The 18,906-nt window shown below is 34.1% G+C and overlaps 1 protein-coding gene across 1 annotated transcript in view; it reads right to left on the bottom strand.

The window, feature by feature from the left end:
- Positions 1–18,906, bottom strand: part of LOC143227316 (lachesin-like) — a 246,248-nt gene that overhangs the window by 3,215 nt on the left and 224,127 nt on the right. The window contains exons 6-7 of the mRNA XM_076458772.1: positions 12,163–12,450; positions 3,541–3,609 (exon numbers count right to left, since the gene is read on the bottom strand). Coding sequence (XP_076314887.1) covers positions 3,541–3,609; positions 12,163–12,450 — 357 coding nt within the window. The remainder of the gene's footprint in view (positions 1–3,540; positions 3,610–12,162; positions 12,451–18,906) is intronic.

Below are 18,906 nucleotides of genomic sequence, written 5' to 3'. Positions count from 1 at the left end.
ATCACTCTATGTATGTAAACAATATAATCGATAGAGAACAGTACACAAACATTTTTAGCTAGTACTATATAGAAATGAACACCAGTCGATGATGTCCATAAAAGAAAAACAACACACATCGAAAAATTAATATTCATACATTTTTCCCAAGACTGTACTAATTCTGAAACAATTTTACGGTAATGTTTACAAACTGAGCGTCACCGCTCTTTTTACCATTCACCAAAAGTTGTATGCAGAAGTGTCGTTATGGTAGCAAAAAAGAAACACGGTAGATAATATAGCAACAGAACTTGGCGGGGATTTGCTGATTAAAATTAAAATTGGCCAAACTTATCAACATCTACTTATCAACATCTTTAAATATTTGGTATTTTGTTTGTGAAGAAGATTGATTGTCGATTCTACGAGTTGCGTTCAAAAGGTGATAGTGGAAAAAAATCAAAAGTAGAAACTGCTTATTCCGGTTTTCAAAAGTATAAAAAACTTTATTAAATTTGATTGAAAATTTCCTTACGGATATTAGATTCACAAAACTTGTTCGCGTGCTTTAAATATTTTTGAACGCGGTAATATTATACTGTTTCTAACAGAGAAGTTCCACAAACCATTCTTTCTGTTTCACTAAATCTTACATAAGAAAAACAAAACCCGCAAAAGTATTATCTTATAATTCATTAAATATTATTTATTCATGTATTTCTTTCTGTACTTTTATTATAGGGAAATAACCAAGTATAATAATTACATTTTTATGTACAATAAGAAGGCAACTTTACGACACGTTTTAAAAGAAATTCCTCAGATAAAATTTATTCATTAAATCTTGCTTTAATAGGTGGCCTTCTCTTGATAAAATAGTAACCGCACAAAACTAAAATTATCATTTGGCATTGGTTTCATAGCAAATGAACATTTTTGCTTTTCTTGGTAAATGCCACATTTTCCACCAACAAACCTAACATGCAAGAAAAAGTGATAGATTATCATATCTGAGTAGTTGAAAACTTAGCACTAGTATTTGAAAAAAATTGAACGATTTAACATAAAGACGAGTACTCCAGAAAACTTTAATTGTGTGGACTGACGCAAACATGTGCAACTGGTCGTAACTTGTTGTCTAATGCCATATACAGGTGCAACTAGTGGTAGACTGTTGTCTAATGCATATACAGGCGCAACTACCACTAGCGAGTCATTATATAATGGAAAATACAAATGGAATTACCACTAGTAAATCATTGTGTAATGCAAAATACAAATGGAATTAGGCTAGTGAATTATTGTATAATGCAAAATACAGGAGCATAACTTATGACAAATGATTGTATATTGTTAAACACAGAAACGTAACTATGGGTAATGCGAAACTTTAACGTTCTTTCCACTAAAATATGATAAAAAAAGAATTCCATAGTATGTTGTGCTATTACTGAACTTTATCCTTATTTACATGAATCCATAGCTAAGTTCTTCAGTATCATAATCCATAAAATACAGTGTAGGTTTTATTGTTTGTTATTGTTCAAATAGGAAACCAAAACCAAATCCTCTATCTACGTTTCAACATTATTCTTCTATACAACAGAGTACAAAGTAAAATTATTTTCATCAGCTATATTAGCTTCATATAATAAGAATAATTAGTGCAACTGTGAACCTGAACCGCCCCTTATGCGCACGTGAGACATGTGTGGGCTAAAAGGCGCTAAGGAGAAACATCTTCAGATTTAGGTGTAGCCATCTCTAGCTTTGAAGTCAGCCAGTTAACACTGCCCCCTGTTGCAGGTTTCTGTTCCATCCTCTAATCAACTTGACCCTTTTATATCGTGATCACAATTAAAAGGGAAGATCTACTTCAGAAGAATTTCGTCTCAAACCTTGGACCCTTGAATACGACACGATAATTACTAGGCTCAACTCACTAATGTAATAGAAGACAAATATACGAAATCTCATAGCCCGAGTCCTTTCGAAAAGTGGACATTTCATTTTCGTGGACAAATTAGGAATGGCCATGTAGAGCAAAGTGTGGGAAAAGTGACGTTTAAACGACGTCATACATGGAAACCCGTATGTATATTGAATAACTTTAAATGTGTTGTTATAAGCTTGTCTCATTTGCTTTCCACGGCCATTCCCTGGAAAAGAAAGGTCCGCCTTTTAAAAGTGCTCGGGTTATAAGATTTCGAATATTTGCATGTTTTCTAACATCATGGATGTAAATAGGAAAAAATATATTAAGTTATCTTCTATCGTAACATAAGAAAACAACACTACAGGTATACATGTACTTATGTATTCATTGCAAGTATTTTGTTAGGGAATCCGATAAAATGGTTTCAGTTACAAAGTAACAAGCGTGACAACATGAAGCGAAATATTTTTGTCTTCGTAATACATTTTATTACTAGGTGGATTACCAGTTCCCCAGACAATATTTATGTAAATTCATGATTAAAGAAAGGTTATCTTTGCGCATAAAAATTTCTTCCCTTGTATGTAATTGTAAAAAAAAAACAACGCAATATTGCCCATAAACAACTGCAAATATAAAACTGAAAGTTAGTATGTTACCCGCATGGACACAATGAACCTTCATACCAAATTTCATGAAGACCCATACACACTCTACAAAGTAGTTACACGGACATACAACAGATGGCACAATTATATATACATATATTTTAAAATATAATAATGCCAATGATTTATACATTCCATGTGGTAGACGATTTGAAACTGGTTTCGACTTTTGTTGGTCGATCATTACGTTTGGTTACATTGTTAATATACTGCAGCTGTATTTCTTGAATACAAAAAAAAACAACCTCTGAAACTCGAAAACCTTATCTATCAATCAGATATTAGCTTTGTGTCACAAGGTGCTGAATGATCCTTGAGATTATGATAAAATAATCAGGCTTTGTCACTGTATTAATACACCTTGTTTGGATTGATTTTGACATAAGTGATGTCTATCTATCCGTTCATTCGTCTTCCATCTGTCCAATCATTCGTCAGTTCACCTGTTTATCTCACCATCTAACTGTATCAGGCAGTCTAGTCCTTTTATATCTGTCTATCTCGATCTTTCTGTTCTTCTGTGCATGATTTTAGCAAGGCAAACTAATAAAAAGTAATAATCTAATAGCATTATAATAATTTTCCACACTAACCACATATGTCCATTTGAGCATATAAGTTTTACCATTGTTACTAAACATGCTTATGCTGTTGATAAAAACAAGTCAACAAATAATTACGGATTTAAAAATAACACAAATTATTTTTGTTCTTTATCGGTGTAATATCTTAAAACGCTGTCTAGTGACCACATTAAATTAATATTACCGGTAATTTTATTAACAAATGGTACACATAACATTTCCACATTTTTTTTAACCTACACCTATTAAATAATATTGTATTTTTGTAGTTTATTTATTTCAAAAAATAAAACCACTTCGTTAAAATGACCAAATACTCGCCATCAATTTAGATTTTTAGATCTATTTTCTATAGTTCTGAACTTCTCACCTTTTGATCTAGGTTGATTATAAATATATCTTCCCTCCTCCTTCTTTGGGGTCTGTATGGTAGCCATTGCTGAAAAAAAGAAACAAGTTAGGGTATATATGGTACCCATTGCTGAAAAAAAGAAACAAGTTAGGGTCTATATGGTAGCCATTGCTGAGAAAAAAACAACAATATTTAACTTCTAAAATTGTCATTTATAAATATTTTGTAATAAAGTAAATATACAAATATATCTTTATATATTTGTGAAACGTTCTAATAAGCTATTGGCCAACAGTCCATGTATGATAACTAAGGTTGCCTGGGTGGGACAGCGGTAAGTTTAAGGGCTCAGAAAGCTAAACTCCAAGGTTCGATTCTGTGCCGTGGACACAGAAGAGAGGCCTATTTTTGAGTAATTAAATAACAGAGTTTTGTAAACTTTTGCTACTCGAACAATGCCAAAACGTTTATTAAATTGTTGTTACGTTTATTTATACCTTACTTTTAAAATTATCTCCTAAGAAAAAACAAGGAGAGGGTTTCGAAAAACTGCAAAAAAATAATATTGAACTTATATTCCATTTTTCAGTTAACAAAATAATACTTTAAAAGGAGGCAATATATGAAACATTAATAAGAGAAAAAGGAAATAAGTAGCTACAATATTTTAAAATCAACGCTGTTGATTTTCAATGTTATTATTTGGAACAAGAATGTCTTCGACAGACTCAGATCGCTTCGTCACTCGTTTACCCTTATATAAAATCGTCTACGACACCATTTTCAAACTCATGCATTCTTCTTGTCAAAGTCATAGGCAATGAATAACAGTTTCGTTTTCGTTGTTTTTTCTTAAGTGTCTTTCAGTAGTGGTAATCGATTTGTAAAAGAGGCAAGAAAAACTACAGTAATTCCTTATATCAAAAGAATAAATCAAAAACAGTGAATGGACAAAATGTATTTGAAAGGATTTTTAAAGGTATATATATTCTTGATGAAAACCCCAAGACTTATCAAACACAGAAAAGAAGTCAATGATTAGAATTACATCTACTTTGTGCGTGATTGATCACTAAAAGTTTTTATTCAAACGTCTTGGAACCAAATTCGTAAAATGAGGCCTCTTTATTTCACATTATTATTGCGTTTCTATTTCGTTAAACTGTGCTGAGTGACAAAAGTTGTTCATTCATATTAATCGAGTTATTCTTGTATTAAAACATGTTTAATTTTTTTATATATTTAAACGAATTATGTAGTATTTTGTGTAGAAGTTCGAATTATTTTCTCACTCACTGAAGGTCCGGCATGGCCAGTTGAGTTAAGGCGTTCGACTCGTAATCTGAGGGTCGCGGGTTTGAATCCCCGTAACGCCAAACATGCTCGTCCTTTCAGCCGTTGGGGCATTATAAGTGACGGTTAATCCCACTATTCGTTGGTAAAGAGTGGTGATAACTAGCTGCCTCACCTCTAATCTTGCACTGTTAAATTAGAAACGGCTAGTGCAGATAGCCCTCGTGTAGCTTTGCGCGAAATTCTAAAACAAACAAACATTCACTGAAAATTATTCATTGCGTTGCGTTGCGTTGCAGTAGACCCCTACTAACCGAAAAGAGCCTTAAACTCATGGATAAATGGTATTCTTGAGGGTTATAGAACTAAATCCCGATTTTCAATCCCCACGACGGGCACCGCGCAGCAAAATTTCAAGTGAATAGAAACAAGCACAAAGAACAACCATTCAGGATGTTTGTACATAACATCAACAGTTTGAAAGATATTGAAAGATAGAGTACAAAAACCATTAGTAATTACAACGGCCTGAGAATTAAAACTTCATAAAAATTGTTTTCGTTTTAATAACGGATTTTCCATAGTTCAGTTAGACAGATTTTGAAAATAATATTATTATTATTTGTATCAAATAAGGATTTTGAGACAAGCAGGGAAGAAAACAAACTCTTACTTAGATCAAATTATTATTTCTTGAGACTCTCACGTCGCGATTGGTTTAGAGAAATCTACAGCCAGTGGTTGTCAGCATTTTGAACATAACAAAATGTGATCCAGTTTCATTGAAAGCGATTTACTTATGTAAAAGTACATACGATGTTTTGTGGAAACAAATTATGTTCGTAATGGAGAAAAAAGGATAACATTTTTGGGTTCAACTTACAGGGACCCGGCCTGGCCAGGTGGGTTAAAGCGTTCAGCGCGTAATTTGAGAGTCGCGGGTTCGAGTCCCCGTCACACCAAACATGCTCGCCCTTTCAGCCGTGGAGGCATTATAATGTTACGGTCAATCCCACTATTCGTTGGTAAAAGAGTAGCCGAAGAGTTGGCGGTGGGTGGTGATGACTAGCTGCCTTCCCTCTAGTCTTACACTGCTAAATTAGGGACGGCTAGCACAGATAATCCCTCGAGTAGCTTTATGCGAAATTCAAAACCAACAAACAAACAAATAAATAATCAACATACAGGAATTACTGCAGAACGTATAAAAAGTTCAAGCCAATAAAACCATTGCAGGCCCGTGTTATCAACAACTAATGTATATATAAAGCTTTAAAATCTCAATTATGTTATTTTACAAATTACTTAAATGTTTTCAAGTCTTTATGAGCGTCAAGCCCTTTCCTTTTGAGAACAGTTCTAGATGTCGGAGCTGGTGAACCGAATTCGAACCCATCAGACACCACAAAATATTCCTCGTACTTTAGATCGTCAATATGTTATAAGAGCAACAGTCAATCGTTTAGCGTGAATGGTAGGGTACTGCTGACTTGTTATATTCTCTCTGATCAGTAATTGAAAACCAGAGACAGAGACAGATAGTAGATGTAGGTTAAATACAAAATACTGATGCAAACACAGGTTTGATTCCATGTTAATAGCACTTACTTGCTAACCAGAAGGAAAGTAATAAGGCAGAGCAACTAATGTTACGAAACCTTAATCCGGGTATTTGGAGCGAATAACAGGATTGACTCTCACTTTTATAACGCGGACATAGCTGAAAATGTGGGGTGTATTCAGTTGCATCACGTCTCAAACCTTGGACCCTTCATAGTACACTCAACGCTCTAATCGCTAGGTCATTCCTTATTCGCTCAGTACTGTAAAAATGTTGAGTAAACAGTGGGAGTCATTAAGAATCCAAAGTGGTCAAGCACGTCTTCTCCCTTATAACAAAGAAGAGACGATAACTATAAACCAGCTATTTGTAAGTTAACACTCCACAGTCGTGATTCCATGTTAAATATAGGGAAGCCGACGAGATTCCATTTGGAATGATGAATTTCTCTCGAAATTTCGAAGGAACCCGCGAGGCGTGATGAAAGCCATGCAATATTAAATGCACCCACATTAGGATGAAAAATATTCACGTGCGATCCAACATAACTTTAGTAGCCTAAATTCTTTACATTTAGCTTAGGTTACTATTGCTTACATATGGTTAATTATTCTACTAACACTGACCAGCACATCACAGTCAGATGAGATACAAGCCAGAGATGGCCAACAGAAACTAACCTTGCAGTTCTCGTGTAGCTGATGGCTTAACTGTTGTCCATAGTTTTCAGAGGCCACCTTAGTAATATAACCAATGGCATTTATCAATGAAACAGGATATGTTACGGATGAAACTCCAGTCACAGCATACCATACCAAGTGTTTATTCGCTATGGATATTTTATGACACATTATATTACCATTGCTGAAACAGGATATGTTACGGATGAAACTCCAGTCACAGCATACCACACCAAGTGTTTATTCGCTATGGATATTTTATGGCACGCTATGTTGCCATTGCTGCTCTGGTGCTTGAACAGATAGATGCATGTTTTGCACCTATATCTATGCAGCCTCCAAATTTCCAGAACACATTCTTGTGAACATTACTTGTTCATCAGACTGTAGGCTCTGCTGATGACAGTGATACACATAATGCAAGTACCGTATGTTTATGTGTATTTTCTCATAGCAAAGCCACATCAGGCTGTCTGCTGTTTCTGCCGAGGGGTATCGAGCCCCTGATTTCAGCGTTGTAAATCCGTAGACCTATCTCTGTCACAGCGGAGGATGATGTAACTAATTAAGTGATAGCATCATTGAATCCACTAGGATGTCAGACAGCATGCATGATGTTACACTATGTTTAAAATGAATATCATGTAATGCACAGGAAATACAAGCTTATATTTTAGCGATTCTGACGTACATGACACTTTAATGAAACTCGATGATGTCAGTGCCTCATCTACGGATATATATTATTAGATTTTTTAATTAATTAATAAATCAATACCTTTCCTTAGAAACACGTTCCGACACCATTAAAAGAGAGAATTTATTCTCATTAACATATAAATTACTGGCCACCATTTCGGTAAGGATATATATTGTGTCATGAGCAATTTATTTTATTTATTCGGATTTTAAGCCAAATCCGACACGGACCATATAAGGCTCTTAATGATCTAATATACTTACAGAATTATTCTTTAAGCCATCCTAGGCTCGGCATGATCAGGTGGTTAGAGCGCTAGACTCGTAATCTGAGGGTCGCGGGGCGAATTCCCATCACAACAAACATACTCGCCTTTTCATCCGTAGGGACGTTATATTGTGACTGTCAATCTCGTTGGTAAAAGAAACGGCGGAGGGTGGTGATGACTAGCTGCGTCCCTTGTAGTCTTACACCGCTAAATAAGGAACGACTGGCGCAGATAACCCTCGAGAAGTTTTCGCGTAATTCAAAAAGAAAGAGAAGAACGAAACCAGTCATCCGAACGTTTCGACCGTTTAACTATTAGACAGTGCGACGTTTCGACTGTTAAACTATTAGACAGTGCGACGTTTCGACTGTTAAACTATTAGATAGTGCGACGTTTCGACTGTTAAACTATTAGACAGTGCGACGTTTCGACTGTTAAACTATTAGATAGTGCGACGTTTTGACTGTTAAACTATTAGACAGTGCGACGTTTCGACTGTTAAACTATTAGATAGTGCGACGTTTCGACTGTTAAACTATTAGACAGTGCGACGTTTCGACTGTTAAACTATTAGACAGTGCGACTTCTTTTAAAATTATTTGTATTTATGTTACAAACTAAAAACCAAAGTTGGTGTTTGTTAATAAATATAAAAAAGTAATCTTAAATATAAATTACTAATTAAAAACTACGTGAGTTGTTTTGTAGTTCATCACAAACCTACACAAAGTGGCATTTGTGCTCTGCCCACCACACGTATCGAAACCCATTTTTTAACGTTGGGAGTCCGCAGACATACCGCTATGCCACTGGGGAACAACCACGATAGAAGAGAAGATACTGCTGTAATCTCACACTATTTTCAAGTATCATGTTAAATTTACCTAAGTGTTGTTTTTCATTTAAGATACATTCTCTGTAATTTACGGGAATTTTGCTTTAAACATGTGTTTCAAACGATATTTATATAAGGATTACTGTTTCGTGGAAGCGAATCCAATCAGTTTGGGTATTCTTGAGTGATAACGATGTTAGTTTTTATTTTTTTAGGCTTGGAATGAGGGGATTTATTTATTTATTTGGATAATTGAATATCTGGACTTGAACAATGCAGAAGGTATATCTTAATTTAGCTTCTTAACACGAGTTGCTTACATAACAACATCCAATTAGGCCAGGTGTTCAAAAATGTTGTACTATATTACACACAATATTAGATAACTTCAATAGTAGAATCTCTCATTTGAAGTGTGTACACGTAAAAACTTGGGTGGTTTAAATAGTTTGTCAACGAAGTGGGATGGTCACTTTAAAATTGTTTAACTAGCTTATTAACAAAGTGGGATGGTCACTTTAGAATATTCGAATATCTTTTCAACAAAGTGGGATGGTCACTTCAGAATATTCGAATATCTTATCAACAAAGTGGGATGGTCACTTCAGAATATTCGAATATCTTATCAACAAAGTGGGATGGTCACTTTAAAATTGTTTAACTAGCTTATTAACAAATTGGATGGTCACTTTAGAATATTCGAATATCTTTTCAACAAAGTGGGATGGTCACTTCAGAATATTCGAATATCTTATCAACAAAGTGGGATGGTCACTTTAAAATTGTTTAACTAGCTTATTAACAAAGTGGGATGGTCACTTTAGAACCGTTCAAATAACGTGTTAATTACTTTATTAAAATTATTTTACTTATCAGCCTGCTTAAACTTAGATGTTGTTTAGGTCTTGACAAACTTGTGAGCTTCTTGTTTCTTTATGAAATATGTTCGCTCATTTATATGTCGTATCTCTGGAATAAAATTATTAGAGCTGTGTGTTTTGTTCTATTCATTAAGTATAGATATATCAGTCTTGTAATGGAACTTCATGCAATGAATAATGTAACATCGTACAGCCAACGAGTAATTGTAACAGCACAGACGAAACTGTCTTCTGTATCGACAAAAAATCTGCTGTTCAAAGTTATCGTCTCTGTTTGATATGTAATGAGTATCTATGTGTGTGTGTGTTTAAGAGAACATACACTAAATAAATTTGGATCTGAACGTTGTCGTCACTGTTTGATGTGTAATGATTATAAATATTTATTTATTTATTAAAGAGAACGTACACTAAATAAATTTGGATCTGAACGTTGTCGTCACTGTTTGATGTGTAATGATTATAAATATTTATTTATTTATTAAAGAGAACGTACACTAAATAAATTTGGATCTGAACGTTGTCGTCACTGTTTGATGTGTAATGATTATAAATATTTATTTATTAATTAAAGAGAACGTACACCAACAACGATATTTGGATTTGAATATTTTCTTCGTTGCTTGAGATATAACGAGTATTTGTTTGTTGAAGACAACGTGCTACGTGCCAAACAATCTGCTGTTAAACATTGTCGTCACTGCTTGAGGTATAATGACTATATATTGTAACGGATTTATTGTTATACATTTATATATTAATATCTGCGTTTGTTTCAATTTAATGCATGTGATGTATATTGATGGATGTGTATTGCGCAAGTCCCGCTTGTTCTCTAAATTTGAAGAAGATTCTCGAGAGTAAGAATCAACAATATATATTTTACCAAAACACTAGCGTATCTTAGAATATTGCTGAGCTTTCGATAATTTCGCCTAATGAGTATATAAAAACCACACATCACAAGACGCCAAGAGAGAGTAATAAAATATTGTTTGGTCTCTACAGTCAGTAAACTGTAAGCCTCAGAAGCTAGTATTGTGATTAACGCTTACTAATCAGAAAACTACAAATATTTGACCAGGAATGTTTATAAATTTCGAACATTACAAATTTCAAAGAATTAATTTTGGACGTTAGTATTTCTACGAGAACATCAGAGACTGTTGTCATGAAAAACTCGCATGTAAAGAACAGAGACAGCTAGAATCCCCGTCAAGACAAATGTATCAGCGCATCAACATAAAATTAATTTGCTCGTCGTGGACCTGGAACGTTGATAAAATATTCAGTTTCAGAGCATATAGAAGGCTGAACATTCTTCGTGAGTTTGAGTTGTTGTTTTTTCTATACAAATAATTATTTGTAATAACTCTTAGCGTTTTTTTCTTTTATATATTAAAATATGTTCATGTTAAGAAAAAAAATTATATGTGTTTTAATCTTGTTGGCAAATATAATAAATTTTTTACATATCAAAATTCAAATAACTTCCAAGTTAAATTCCCAGCCATTTAAATCCTAACACTTACTGTACGTAGCATAATAAATCGGAGACTCGTCAGAGATAAATTATAATACGTTACAATGTATGTTAAAGAGAACATACACAAACTAAAACTTGGAAGTGAACGTCGTCGTCACTGTTTGAGATATAAGGAGTGTATGATTGTTGAAGAGAATGTGCTGCTTGCCAAAGAATCTGACATCAAACATCACTGCTTGTAATAAAATTAGTGTATATTTCTTCTGAACGAAAGTACTCTATTGGTTACAGTTGATGAATGCAAAGTACATAGTTGCTACTATAGAAACATAGACGATTTCTGTAGTTCTCATTTAATCTCATAACTGATAAGCGCATTTAAAGCAAAATTAGATTTAACCCTGTAAAATGTACTTCTCTGTACTACACTAAATTAGTACAGGAAAAATAGCCTAGCAACAATAAGTATTTACCTCTATAACGAACCGTCTTTGTTATAACATTTAGTATGTACCAAAAAAAAAACCTAATCAGTTGGATTATTGTTGTCGTAGCCTTAGTAATACTGGGGCCATTAGCTGTCATCAAAACACACGTGTTGTTACTGATGTTCTTTATAAGCAAAGCTACATTAGTTCATCTGTTGTGTTCACAGCGGGAATCAAGCCTTGGAGTTTTGCCTTCTAAGTCCATTGACTTACTGCTGTCCCACCGAGGGACAACACTGGTCTTGACTGAATAAAGAGAATGTTTCCCCACAGATGAATGTGATTCTATGTTACATATTTCAGTTTCAAAAGCTGCTGACAAATAATTACATATTACTTAAAAGTCCATCTCAAGACAGCAGTCTACAAAATCTGATAATAACTGTCGTTATCCTCAGATCGAGTAATGTGGGCCTAACATGGAGAAGAGAACAGATAAATGACTTACGGTGAAGACGAATAAATCCTTCTTTTTCACCGAATGCGTTCTTAGCTCCACACTTGTAAGCGTTAAAGTCTTCCTTTTGAAGATTGCTTATTTTTAACTTCATATCAATATTGTAGGAATCGTATACCTCCGTCAGTTGATATTTAGAGTTGGCTAGTAGAAGCGTATTTTCGTTTCTCACCCAAGAGGTCAGGGGTCGTGGCCAAGCTTGAACCTTACACTCAAGTATTACGTCACTTCCTGGAGAGGCTCCAATAACCTGATTGGGTACTCTTATTTTAGGAGGAACTATAATAAGCAAAATAAGAGAAGACATTCAAATGCTTTTGGGACATTTTATAAAAAAATTTGGCATTTTGCCTGTTGGATAAAACACTTTAATAACGTTAAAAAAGTAAGATAAACACATGTATAAAGTGCTTAAATTATACACTCTCCTAAATATTACTGAGAACTTATCTTGTAAACATAACTTGCCGAAGTGTCGATTATAGTACTTTTAGTGAAAGTAAATAGTTATTTTCTGTCAATACTGACGTTTTACACTTGAGATGTACTCTACAGCTGATCTTTAAACAGAAACTGGATCTTATTACATACACGTTTATATTGAATGTAATCACACAGACATTTTTAATACATGTAATCACATGCAGTCTGGCATGGCCAGGTGGATTAAGGCGTTCGATGCGTAATCTAAGGATCGTGGGTTCGAACCCCCGTCGACCCAGCCCTCCCACCCTTTCATTCGTGGGAGCGTTATAATGTGCGGTCAGTCCCACTATTCGTTGGTTAAAGAGTAGCCTTGGGTGGTGATGACTAGCTGCCTTCCTTCTAGCCTTACACTGCTAATCAGTGATGACGAGAAACCCACTTGTTGAGAAATTTATATGCAAAAACGGCTCGTTTGGGCTGAGAAAACACTTTACATAGAAGAGCGAACAACGTTTCGACCTTCTTCGGTCATCGTCAGGTTCACAAAGAAAGAGGTAACTGACCGGAAGCTGACCACATGTTTGAAAGGGGTTGTGTAACTGTGTGTCGAAATGTAGAGGGCGGTATTAGATGTTTGAATATATAATTTTATTTATTATATTAATATAGGTATAAAGGCGTTCCTTTATATTGGTTTATTTTGGGTTTAAGTTGTTGTATAAGTAAGGCTTCTTTAATTTTACGTTTGTTTATGTTTGTTTCTTTATTTAGTATTTGAGTGTTTTCTATGGTTATGTTGTGTTTATTTGACTTGCAGTGTTCGAAAACGTGTGAAGGTGACTTTTTATGTTCTTTGAATCTGGTTTCCATTTTTCTACTTGTTTCTCAATATAGAAGTCGTGGCAGTTTTCACATTGTATTTTATAAATAATGTTGGTGTGGTGTTTGTCAGTGTAGTTTTTACATAGTATGGACCTCAGTTTTGTGCCGGGTTTTTGAATAAATTTGGTATTAATTGGAATGTCATATTTTGTTACTAATTTTTGCCAAATGTTGGTTATTTGTTTGCTGATGTCGGGAATATATGGTATACAGCAGTATATGGTTTCGTGGTTTTGATTCGTGAGCTGTATTTACTTTAGTTGGTTGATTTTGCTTTCTGTCTAGGTGTGTGCGTATAATGTTTTCTACGGTTTGTGGAGGAAACTTATTGATGTTGGTGAAGTATTGTTTTATTTTGTCTAATTCATCGTTAATTTTATCTGGTGAGCATAGTTTTATGGCTGTGTTTATTTGGTTTCTTAGTATGTTGAGTTTTGTTTTGTTTCATGTGCTGAGTCCCAAGGAATGTATAGTCCAGTATGGGTGATTTTTCGGTGGATTTCTGTTTGAAATTGTGTATCAGTTCTTGTAATTTTGAGGTTAAGAAATGATATTTGATTGTTTTCTTCCTGTTCACATGTGAAGTTGATGTTGGGATGTATAGAGTTAATGTGATTGAAAAAATTAAGTATGTGTTCTGTAGATTTGAATCCCGCAACCGTGTCATCTACATATCTATACCAGTATAGTGGTGGATGTAATGCTGTGTTAATTGCTTGTGTTTCAACTTGTGTCATAAAATATTGGCTAGAACTGGTGATACTGGGTTGCCCATGCTTAGGCCGTTTGTTTGTATATAGTTTTGGTTGTTGAACATGAAGTTTGTCTTTATCGTGGTGAATTCTATGAGGGTTGCTAACTGGTTACTGGGAATTTCTGTAGTTGGGTTAGGGTCTCGGATATAGAGTTCTAAGGCTATCTTGCAGGCTTCGGTGGTTGGAACTTCTGTAAAGAGGGATATAACATCGAAACTGGCCATTAAGGCTTTATGATTAAGTTGATTTAGATTAGACTTGAAATTAAAAGAGTCTTTGATAAATGAGCTGGCTGATGTTACATATTTGGAGAATGCCCATGCTATGTATTTACCAAGGTTGTAATTAAACGATTCATATGTGGACATTATTGGTCGTAATGGACAATCTGGTTTATGAGGTTTGGGGATGCCGTATATTTGTGGTGTGCGTGAGTCGGTTTTACGTAGGTAGGAATAAAGTGTTTGTGAAATTGTGTTGGCTTTTTTCATTTGTAGTAGTAATTTGTTCAGTTGCGTCTCGTGTGTCTTTGTTGGATTTGTGTGTATTGGTTTAAATTTGTTCGTGTCTGATAGGATGTTATTCATTTTTTGGATGTATTCATTCGTGTTCATTATGACTATAGCGTTACCTTTATCTGCTTTTAGAATTTTTATGTTTTTGTCTTGTTTTAGGTTTTTTATGCAATTAATGTCTATTTTTGTAAGGTTGTTTTTCAGTTTTCTGTTTTGTGAAATTATGTTGATGGTTTTGTGAGAAAATTCTTTGAAAAAATCGTTTAAGATGTTGTTTTTAGGTGTTTCTGGAAAATATAAATTTGTAATTTTACCTGGGAAGGTTGGCTGTTGGATGTCAATAAAATTATCTAAGTTGTCTTCTTTCTGTTGGTTGTTTTTGGTTGTTTCCTTGTTTTTGTTCTCTGTAGAAAGTATCACAAGTCTCCTGGCTAGGTCTTCTAAACATGTTTTGATTTCTATGGTTGGAATGTACCTAGGTGCTATAGCGAAGTTGAGTCCTTTGTTAAGTAGATGTATCTCGTCTGTGTTTAATTGACGGTCGGATCTGTTAATTATGAGGTTAGTCAACGGTTTGTCGTTTTGGTGTCTTTTCTGTTGTTTGCATCTTAGTTTTTCTAGTTTTTTGTTGTGGCAGATCTTTTTGTCTCTGTCGTTTTTAGTATTGATTTGGTTTATGTTTCGTTGTATAAGTCCGTAAATCTCTGGTTTAATGCAGCATGCCAGTTGATGGTCTAGATTCATTTTTTGTTTTTGTAAGTCATGTAGTTCTTTGTATTTTGTGTTCAACATGGCTTTCAGTAGTTTTTCCTGTAAATTTTGGATAATGTTTGTGTGTGTATTAAAATTTTTTTTGTATTAAAACATTTTGGATAATGTTTGTGTGTGTATTAAAATTTTTTTTGTATTAATACATTAATAATCCAAAATTTACAGGAAAAACTACTGAAAGCCATGTTGAACACAAAATACAAAGAACTACATGACTTACAAAAACAAAAAATGAATCTAGACCATCAACTGGCATGCTGCATTAAACCAGAGATTTACGGACTTATACAACGAAACATAAACCAAATCAATACTAAAAACGACAGAGACAAAAAGATCTGCCACAACAAAAAACTAGAAAAACTAAGATGCAAACAACAGAAAAGACACCAAAACGACAAACCGTTGACTAACCTCATAATTAACAGATCCGACCGTCAATTAAACACAGACGAGATACATCTACTTAACAAAGGACTCAACTTCGCTATAGCACCTAGGTACATTCCAACCATAGAAATCAAAACATGTTTAGAAGACCTAGCCAGGAGACTTGTGATACTTTCTACAGAGAACAAAAACAAGGAAACAACCAAAAACAACCAACAGAAAGAAGACAACTTAGATAATTTTATTGACATCCAACAGCCAACCTTCCCAGGTAAAATTACAAATTTATATTTTCCAGAAACACCTAAAAACAACATCTTAAACGATTTTTTCAAAGAATTTTCTCACAAAACCATCAACATAATTTCACAAAACAGAAAACTGAAAAACAACCTTACAAAAATAGACATTAATTGCATAAAAAACCTAAAACAAGACAAAAACATAAAAATTCTAAAAGCAGATAAAGGTAACGCTATAGTCATAATGAACACGAATGAATACATCCAAAAAATGAATAACATCCTATCAGACACGAACAAATTTAAACCAATACACACAAATCCAACAAAGACACACGAGACGCAACTGAACAAATTACTACTACAAATGAAAAAAGCCAACACAATTTCACAAACACTTTATTCCTACCTACGTAAAACCGATTCACGCACACCACAAATATACGGCATCCCCAAACCTCATAAACCAGATTGTCCATTACGACCAATAATGTCCACATATGAATCGTTTAATTACAACCTTGGTAAATACATAGCATGGGCATTCTCCAAATATGTAACATCAGCCAGCTCATTTATCAAAGACTCTTTTAATTTCAAGTCTAATCTAAATCAACTTAATCATAAAGCCTTAATGGCCAGTTTCGATGTTATATCCCTCTTTACAGAAGTTCCAACCACTGAAGCCTGCAAGATAGCCTTAGAACTCTATATCCGAGACCCTAACCCAACTACAGAAATTCCCAGTAACCAGTTAGCAACCCTCATAGAATTCACCACGATAAAGACAAACTTCATGTTCAACAACCAAAACTATATACAAACAAACGGCCTAAGCATGGGCAACCCAGTATCACCAGTTCTAGCCAATATTTTATGACACAAGTTGAAACACAAGCAATTAACACAGCATTACATCCACCACTATACTGGTATAGATATGTAGATGACACGGTTGTGGATTCAAATCTACAGAACACATACTTAATTTTTCAATCACATTAACTCTATACATCCCAACATCAACTTCACATGTGAACAGGAAGAAAACAATCAAATATCATTTCTTAACCTCAAAATTACAAGAACTGATACACAATTTCAAACAGAAATCCACCGAAAAATCACCCATACTGGACTATACATTCCTTGGGACTCAGCACATGAAACAAAACAAAAACTCAACATACTAAGAAACCAAATAAACACAGCCATAAAACTATGCTCACCAGATAAAATTAACGATGAATTAGACAAAATAAAACAATACTTCACCAACATCAATAAGTTTCCTCCACAAACCGTAGAAAACATTATACGCACACACCTAGACAGAAAGCAAAATCAACCAACTTAAGTAAATACAGCTCACGAATCAAAAACCACGAAACCATATACTGCTGTATACCATATATTCCCGACATCAGCAAACAAATAACCAACATTTGGCAAAATTAGTAACAAAATATGACATTCCAATTAATACCAAATTTATTCAAAACCCGGCACAAAACTGAGGTCCATACTATGTAAAACTACACTGACAAACACCACACCAACATTATTTATAAAATACAATGTGAAAACTGCCACGACTTCTATATTGAGAAACAAGTAGAAAATGGAAACCAGATTCAAAGAACATAAAAAGTCACCTTCACACGTTTTCGAACACTGCAAGTCAAATAAACACAACATAACCATAGAAAACACTCAAATACTAAATAAAGAAACAAACATAAACAAACGTAAAATTAAAGAAGCCTTACTTATACAACAACTTAAACCCAAAATAAACCAATATAAAGGAACGCCTTTATACCTATATTAATATAATAAATAAAATTATATATTCAAACATCTAATACCGCCCTCTACATTTCGACACACAGTTACACAACCCCTTTCAAACATGTGGTCAGCTTCCGGTCAGTTACCTCTTTCTTTGTGAACCTGACGATGACCGAAGAAGGTCGAAACGTTGTTCGCTCTTCTATGTAAAGTGTTTTCTCAGCCCAAACGAGCCGTTTTTGCATATAAATTTCTTACACTGCTAAATTAGGGACGGCTAGCGCAGATAACCCTCTTGTAGCTTTGCGCGAAATTAAAAAAAAACAAATTAATCACATACACATTTTAATATATGTAACGACACAGACATTTTTAATAAATGTAATGACATAGACGTCTTTAAGAAATGTAATTTTACACAAACGTTTTAATCAATGTCTTTAATATTACCTGCTTATGTTCGTTGAACATTTCATGTTATTGATCATTAAATTGTTAATAAACATTGGTAATAATTGATATTAGTGGTTTAGTTATCACACTAAAATGTTTCATACCTAGTTTTAAGCTCTTTAAATCCACAGTTTCTTTCCTTTAGAACAAATTATTTTAATCACAAGAACCTTGTAGCTACAAAGAGCAGAAGCTTTGGCGTCACTTTAATGCACTCAACTGAACATGTTCCAGAAACCAGTAAAGCTCTTTTTTGTGTTGTAGTTGCAACAAAACATGAATTACAACATGGCAGTTGGCATCATTCAATTTGTAAATCATCTCATCCTATTTTTCTTTTTCTGAAGGAAGAACCTTCATTATCATCAAATTCCAAATTAAAACCTTATCGGTTTTTCTGACACTCCTAACATACTGTGTTTATCCCGAGTATTCAGATATCTATGTTTCTTTTCTTTCTCTCTTTTTTGTTTTTTTCGATGAACGTACACTTGACGCGTTTATATTAAT

Source organism: Tachypleus tridentatus, chromosome 9 (genome assembly GCF_004210375.1).
Source record: "Tachypleus tridentatus isolate NWPU-2018 chromosome 9, ASM421037v1, whole genome shotgun sequence".
In the NCBI taxonomy this organism is placed as follows: domain Eukaryota; kingdom Metazoa; phylum Arthropoda; class Merostomata; order Xiphosura; family Limulidae; genus Tachypleus; species Tachypleus tridentatus.
This window is presented reverse-complemented; position numbering and strand designations above follow the sequence as displayed.